At 48.0% G+C, this 8176-nt stretch overlaps 1 protein-coding gene across 1 annotated transcript; it reads left to right on the top strand.

Moving 5' to 3' along the window:
* The first annotated feature begins 4846 nt into the window (after positions 1 to 4846).
* Positions 4847 to 8119, top strand: LOC101685136 (cytochrome P450 4A11-like). The gene is made up of 4 exons (XM_045063427.1): positions 4847 to 4973; positions 5427 to 5554; positions 7532 to 7729; positions 7815 to 8119. The coding sequence occupies exons 1-4, from the start codon at positions 4847 to 4849 to the stop codon at positions 8007 to 8009; spliced, it is 648 nt and encodes a 215-aa protein (XP_044919362.1). The 3' UTR covers positions 8010 to 8119.
* The last annotated feature ends 57 nt before the right edge of the window (positions 8120 to 8176 follow it).

The raw sequence follows: 8176 nt of genomic DNA, 5'->3' as shown, positions 1-8176 counted from the left end.
ACTTACTTGTCCTTCTCAGATGTGCTTTCATATGCTCTCCATGAGCAGTTAGTGCCTATCCCTCTCCCTAGCACTCTTCACCTGGTGAATTCCTATTCACCCTTCAGGATCCCATTCTTGTTTTTAAATGTCTACTTCCTGGGTGGGCCCAGCCCCATTTATTCTTTCAGTAGAGGCCTTATCAGGTTTTCCTGTACTATGTTAGTTCACTGCCTTTACCTCCCAGACTGTGAGCTCAGGAAACATTTGCTAAGTGTGTGAGTAAATGCGTGACCGAATGAGCATTCCTGGGAGGACCTTGGGAAAGGGATGATTATCCCCTTAGAGAAGGAGAACCAGAGGCTCAGAGAGTATGACTGGCCGGCTTCATATGTCAAGAGCGAGCCCTGCACTGCGCCTCCTGAGTGTGAGGCCGGGGCTCTGCCTGCAGGCACAGTCGGACCACATCACTGAATCGTGGAGTATGACAAGTGTGGAGAACAATGCAGAGGCAGCTGAGGCAAACAGTTTGGAAACCTTGACTCTAACCCCAGCTGACACTCTCAGTGGTGGTTTTCCTCTGGTCACAACACTTTAGTTCCCTATAAGAGTTTTCCTCTCAGAAATGGGATAATAATGAAACCAAACCCACTTCCTGAACACTTGGTAATCTGGACTGTGAAGTTTTTGCAGTCAGGATTCATGTTTGCTGGCAGCTGTGTCCCGCATATAGCAGTTACCTGGCACAGAGTAGGTGCCCATGAAATATTTGTTGAATAACAGGGAGAGGAGAAAGTGGGAATGTGTCCAGCCATTATCTCTGTCTGCTGAGAAAGCTTTCCTCCCACAGTTTCCCATTAACATCTTCACAGTTAATGAACTCTGGAAGTCCATCTAAGGCCTGCCCTCAACCTTCACCCTCCCGTATTTACTAGATACAAGTTAACAACTAACAAAGGAGCTGAAGGTGGCTTATATATTAACCATATGCTTTATAGATAAATAAGAAAGAATAGGAGTTATCCATTGATTTCAAATCTTTTAGATAAGCAAGGAGAGTAGGATATATAGTCAAGCAGTATAGAATTTATACTTGAACAAGCACATTTAAGGGGATTATCTTGATAACTGATTAACGGTAGGCTGTCTCTGAGGCAGGGGAGTAACATCCAAAAATGAAGCAGGCAGCGTTCCACACTGAGAGGGGCCAGGCATTCCCGGCTGCTTGGCTTCCAATACATAAATCATCCTCTCCCCCAGAGACCTGTTGCTAATGCATGTTCTTCTTAAGGTAACATTTAGGAATGCTTGCCAGACTAGTTCAATTTCTCATGGGTTATATTTTATGCACTACCTTGTTTTGAGAGACGGTTACACCGCACCTTAAGGATGATGGCTGTTCCTTCCTGAGTCTTCCCCCTCCTAGCTGAGGAGCCCCAGCTCCTCTCTCAGAACACCCCTCCTGATCCTTCCCTGTCCTGGCCACTCATTCCCATCCTCGAAGCCTAGCCTTGAGCTGCTTGGGAACACAGACAGCAGAGGGGTTCACAGCTTATGGAGACCATAGACAGGAATCAGGCATCAGGTCCCTGGAAAATAGGCTCACCTGCCAGATTGGGGTGTCATGTCGAGTGCAAGGAACCAACCAGCTTGGTTTGCCTGAGACTATGAGATATTCCAGACTGGTGATTTCAGTGTTAAAACCCTGACAAGTTACTGGCACTCATGAGAGAGAAGTTTTTCAGGATGGGGCAAATAAAGAGTATTGACATTGAGTTTCACCATTAAAAGAATCTGTTTACCTCCATATTCTCCTTCCCCAACCACAGTACTGTGGGCTCCTTGGGCTAAGGATGTCACCCCCTTCTAGTACCCAGTTACCAGCACAGAGCTGACCCCAAGAGATGCCTGGACAGGTTATGGAATGACAGAGGAAGGAGCAGCTTGCAGCTAGATGGAGATGGTACTTACTCTCCAGCTCTGTCAGTACTGGTCCTTCAGCAGGGAATCAGTAAGTGGGGGCATGTGAGGAGGGGCTGTCTTGTGTTGTGTGGATTGAACAAGCCTAGCCTGGGGATGTTGCTGAGGAGGCCAAGCAATTTCAGCTAAATGGAACCAAAGACAGAAACTTCACATCAGCCACAGGGAGATAGTCAGAGGCCAGTTTCTTCATGAAAATTGTTGCACTAATGACTTCCAGATAGTCCGTTTGGAGAAATTGAGCCTTTCGTTAGATGCAGTTGTCACCTTTCTGAGCTAGGATTTGACCTAAGCAACCACTAAAATTTCCTCCACTGACTCCCATTACACGAATGGTATGGATACTGTAAGCACACGAGTTCTACTTCCATAACTGCTATTACCCCCAAGGCCCAATCAGCTCTCAGCTTCTGCTGGCCTAATATATTGCAGACCAGATTTTTCTTCCTCCTACAAATCTGAGACTTCATTTATTCGGTACCTCTGTTATTGGCTAAGTCAGGAATTAGATTGCCATGTGCAGTAGGTTAAAGTTAGTCTTTCAGGCCAGGTGACAATTGACAAGTTAGACAGGGAAGCATATGGGCTCTGAGCCAAGCTACCTGGATTCAACCCTAGTTCTGCCACATACTTCAAATACTTGCTCTATCCCTCTGTTTCCTCATCTGTGAAATGGGGATCATGATGATGATGATCATGATCATGAGTATAGTCCTGTGTGAGTTATACTAATCTCTGAATGTCACCTGGCACAGACATAAGGTCACAATTACACTCTAATTGTAAAAATTGAAGATAATGGTAATGTCTATGAATGACTAGCATGTTTTTAGGTTACCAAACCTGCTGCACTAAATAGGGCTGAAATCAGTCAGGAACCATGAAAGGGGAACTCCTGTATGGGAATCCATGACCCAAGAGCCTCATCTTTTCCCAGATTCTCCCTCCTGTCTTGGAGACCACAGGCCAGCACAGCCCATAGCACCTGATAATTGATTGCCTGTGCTGACCCTTTATTTTCCAACCACTGTCTTGGTATCTCACTTGGGGACATTTTTGTGACCCCAGTTCCTAAGAGGGGCCAGGTGAAACAGCTGCCATGGAGCACTGCCTGTGTGAGTGTCCGCAGCCTGAAAGCCAGTAGACACTGAGTATCAGTCTACAGAGTTACTGCCACTGCCACTATGGGCACCATGTCCTCTCTAATAGTCTCAGCTGGCCCTGACCACATCTTCTCAGGAAGAGATGGCTGTCCCAAGCGGTTGTCTGGAAACCTAACAAACCAGTGGGTGTCAGAGTGACCCAGGGAGAGAAAGAACCAGGCAGAACACTATCTAGCTTTTTGGGGTCCCCAGAGGATCTACTGACAACCCAGGAGCGGGAGTTTCTGGAAGCCAACTGGCTTGGAGAGCAAGCAATCGGAAAGGAGGCAGGCAGCTGTGCTGAAACAGGATTCCCCAGGAGCCCCTGCTGCACAGGTTTGAGCGACCCTGGAGGATGAGGTAACATAACTTCATGGTAAGAGGCTCCCACCATGCAGTCCCTGCACTGGATCCAAGCAGAAGGGTGGTCGCAGCAATGGACATGACCTGGGAGCACAGAGAAGCCTCTTTGTTTAAGTCATTGGACAACACATCTCAGTATAGGGCATGATTGACTCCCCACCTCTACTCCCACTAGAACATAAGTTCCATAAATCTGGAATCCCTATCAGAGCCTTGCTCATCAGAAACATTTCCAAACTCCTAATCACTGCCGATAACCAGAACTATCTTCATGTGGGCATCCTACCCTCCACCCCCTCTCTAAGCACTGGACCTAAAGAGGAAGCAAGGTTTTTTTGATTTGTCTTTCCTTTGGTGACAGCTCCAAAATGGTCAGGAGCTACAAGAGCTTCAGAAAGGGCAGAGAAATATCCATGCACCAGTCCTCGCTGTCTATGGGGGAGCAGGGTTAGCCTCATAGTCTATGACCCAGACTATATGAAGGTGATCCTGGGGCGATCGGGTGAGTGCAAACCCACTTGTCTGTTGGAGGGGTTCTTCCCTCTTGGATACATTCCTGGGGACTGTGACATTTCAGGAGAGACTGCTGGCTCAGTCATAAATATCTACTGACACCTCTACTCTAACTGCCATTTTTCCAGCCCAAGAGCCAGCAGAAACCCAAATACAGTTACTCTATTTGAAAGGTTAAATACCTGTAAGGAATTGCCTTTTCGCTTTCTCCTTCCTTGTATCCTTCATTCTTCCTTCCTTCTTTCTATTCCTTCCTTTCTTTCTCTCTTTCTTTCTTTGTTTCTACTTCCTTCCTTCTTTCCTTCCTTCCTTTATTCCTTCCTTTCCTCTCTTTCCTCCTTTCTTTCTTTCTTTCTTAATTTCCTTCCTTCCTTTACTCACACCTTCCTGTTCTCCTTCCTTCCCTCTCTCCTCTTTCTTCCTTCCCTCTTTTCCACTTTTCATTCTTTCCACCTTTTATTCCTTCCTTCTTTCTTTCTAACTTTCTTCACCACAATGGTGTGATCCCAGAACTCAAGACAATTTCTTTTTCATGATGGCTTGCGTGGAACCCCAATTTGTTGCCTGTGCTGGCACGTGGAATGACTGAGCCACCACAGAAAATCAAAAACAAAAACAAAAAAAAGTAAGAATACAAACAAACAAACAAAAAAAGAACACTGGTCAAGCTACTGTCTTCTCACTAGCACTGAGGACAGAAGCTATATTTCTTACTGATGCAACTTCCAACTCAACAGGCCTCTGTGGTGGGACACTCAGTCTTCCCTCCCGAGCCCACAGTAACTATCAGGAAAGACAGAGAGTCCTGGTTGGAAGGCAAGTAGAAGGTGGATTGACACAAATTGCCAGCTGACAATCATCAGGAAGAGATGGGGGACAATGGTCTAGACCTGGGGCAGCCTGTCTTCGTTGGTCACTTCCAGTTTCTTGTAATGCCTTTCTTATTTTCAGACCCAAAGTCTGATGGTTCTTACAGATTCATGGCTCCCTGGATAGGTAAGTATATTTAACAAGAACTATGGTTCACCTTCTGCTTAGGTTGCCAACAAATATCCATTTGGCCCAGACAAATATGAGGTGAACAGCACCACAGTCACTCCACTCAATCTGAATTGAGCTTCCTCTCTCTCCTTCAGATAAAAACCTCACCCCTTCCTAATGGTAGGGAAGCCCTCCTGCAGCTCAGTTTCTCCCACTTCACTTCTCAGTCCTCCATAATGATCTCAGACTAACTTTTCATTGAAGTCCTCCATTAACCAGTGCTGCTCTGATTCAACCTCAATCTCACAGCTGTGCACCAGGGTTTAGGAAGTCCCCTTCCTGACATGCACTGTCCTTTCCTGCCTTGTCCAGGATGCCCTTCTTCTGACACCCTAGGTTCCTCCCCAGTTGTCCCCAGTCAACTCTTGAAAGGTTCCTTCCCCACCCCCCACATCCATTGTGGTCCAGGGTATGGTTTGCTCCTGTTGAATGGAAAGACGTGGTTCCAGCACTGGAGAATGCTAACCCCAGCCTTCCACTATGACATCCTGAAGCCCTATGTGGGGCTCATGGCCGACTCTGTCCAAGTGATGCTGGTAAGTTCAACCCCTGCTCACCTGCACATTCACACCCCCAGTACAGTTCACAAAGTCCACTCTCAGACAGCTATGTCCCTCAGACATCCATTAGACATGGCCCCCAGAATCACAACTTATATCATACTATGAGACAGGGCCCCCTGAGGATGGATGGAACAAAAAAGTATCTGGGCACCTGTTTACATCCACCCTTTGCTCACTGCCCACAGGAGAGACAGTCATGGTGGATAAAGTGTCTCTTCTTGTCCCTGTTCCAGGTCTTTGACTTGGACAGGAAGAGTAGCCAATGCCCCTAGACAACAGGACAAACTGCCCCTGGCTGGCCTGAACAGTAGCAGCTTCAGTGGCATGGTGTACAATTCATGATGTCACTCAAGTGGGCTCTGGGCTAGGGCTGACGGCTTCTGATGGATTTTAGCCATTCCGTGCAGTGAAATGGAGACCAAGTCTCTACCCTCCAGGGCTGGGTCTTGCCATAACATCACCTCTGAGCCTGACTATATTTCTCACTCACTACTCAGCTGACATTTGTTGAGTGAGAGGAACTGAAGTCCCTGATATCCCTTCTTTAGAAACCCCAGTCTTACCCCCTTGATCTTTCCTTTGCCTTGACTCTTGCTCCCTAAATTGGGACTTCACCTGTTTTTCATGTGTATATCAACCCTAAGACACAAAATGTTGCCCCTTAGTCCCCTGAGGAACAATGTTTTCTGATCTCCTAAAAGGTGGTTACCACTAAACTTCTTCCTAAGTCAGATGGTAAGAGATCATGATTAATTAAATAACAATTAACTAACTTTTTCAGACTACATTCTGAGAAAATACTCACTGGATTACAAACAAATGGCTATATGGTCGTACACTGATGAAACACAACTGCTTTAGAAAGTGAGGGCATCTCATCAGAATATCTGGAGAGGCAGAGAGAGAGTCCAGCCTTGTCACTATGGGCCTTCTGGAGGAGTAGAGAAAGATATATGTGTCCCTCTACCACAGGACAAATGGGAGGAACTCCTCAGCCAGAACTCATTCTGGAGATCTTTGGACACATTTCCTTGATGACTTTGGACACCCTTATGAAGTGTGCCTTCAGCTACCAGGGCAACCAACAGTCAGATAGGTCAATGAAATCCTTAGCTGCAGGGTCTTATTTCTTACCAACTGGGATGGACTATCTGAAAGGCAGTTAGCACAGCTTGGATGTTTACCAGCCAAAAAAGTCACATTCTGCCGAGAGCCCCTGGCCACAGTCAGATTCAGCCTGCGCCAAGCCTTCATTAGGCACAGACCTTGCTCTCTGCCACAGGAAGAAACCTGGATGCCAAAGTCCCTCATAAAGGGCTGAGGGTCTCAAAGATGTAAGAATGACATGACAAACACCTAGGGTCTCCTGTCCCATTGATTGAGGAATGCTCCATACACAGGCCCACCACACTCCAGGTCACATGCCTCCCTCCATCCAGTCCATTCTGCATCCTCCCCTTTCAGGAACTCCCAGTCCTACCTTCAAGCCGTTTGGGATCTGAACAACCTGGTGTTTTCTCGGATGATGAATGTTTTCTACTGGAAAGACATCATCTACAGACTGACCCCTGAAGGCCACTGGAATCACCAGGCCTGCCAGCTTGCCCATCAACACACAGGTTGTATCTGCCCTCTGAGAAGCTCCCCTCCTTCATCAGGCACATCCCAAAGGGACTGGCCCCTTACCCTCAGGCTGAGTCCTGTTTCTGGCTGCCCTTCCAGGACCTGGGAAACACCCAACCGGGTACTCCTCTGGTGCAGGTATTAGGGTACCAGGTGCTATGCAAGCAGCTACATGTGCCACCCCATGGGTGAAGACTGAATGAGAGCCCCTACCTGCATTCAAGCAGAGCCTCCTTGGGCTCTGCTGTTGAGGGAGTGATGACCTGCAAGCACCTGGTGCTAGAGCTCCCTCCCCAACAAAAACACCCACTCCCACACTCCTCCTGATCCACCTGGCACTCTGAATGGGGCTACTGTGAGTGTCTGTGTCTGGGCACTCGGAGCATTCAGCTCTGCCTGGGAACACTGTTCTGGACAGACCGAGTGATCAAGCTGAGAAAGGCTAGGCTGCAAGAGGAGGGAAACCTGGAGAAGGTCGGGAGCAAGAGGCACTTGGACTTCCTGGACATCCTCCTCTTTGCCCAGGTGAGTGAGGCAGGGAAGGCCTGAGGCTTTGCTTACAAGTGTGGAGGAGGGACTCAAACCCTGTCCTCACTCCATGTCTTCCCAGGTGGAGAAAGAGACCAGCTTTTCCAACAAGGACCTCCGTGCGGAAGTGGACACCTTCATGTTTGAGGGCCATGACACCACAGCCAGTGGCATCTCCTGGATCCTCTATGCTTTGGCCACACACACAGAGCATCAGCAGAAATGCCAGGAGGAGATCCAGAGCCTCCTGGGGGACGGTGCCTCCATTACCTGGTGAGTGCTCATGAGACGGGAGGCGCAACCCTTCAAGTAGAGAATTCCCTGGCTGCCAGGGCTTTGCCCGCCCTTCAGGATAGTTTTGTTTAGGGACCACCTGGACCAGATGCCCTACACCACCATGTGCGACTCTATCCAGGTGTTTGCAGAGAGCTCAGCAAGCCCATC

This window comes from Mustela putorius, unplaced genomic scaffold, assembly GCF_011764305.1.
Source record: "Mustela putorius furo isolate JIRA1106 unplaced genomic scaffold, ASM1176430v1.1 tig00003853_pilon_pilon_pilon, whole genome shotgun sequence".
NCBI classification, from domain to species: Eukaryota; Metazoa; Chordata; class Mammalia; order Carnivora; family Mustelidae; genus Mustela; species Mustela putorius.
Note: the sequence above shows the minus strand (reverse complement) of the source record. Positions and strands in the feature narration are given on the sequence as shown.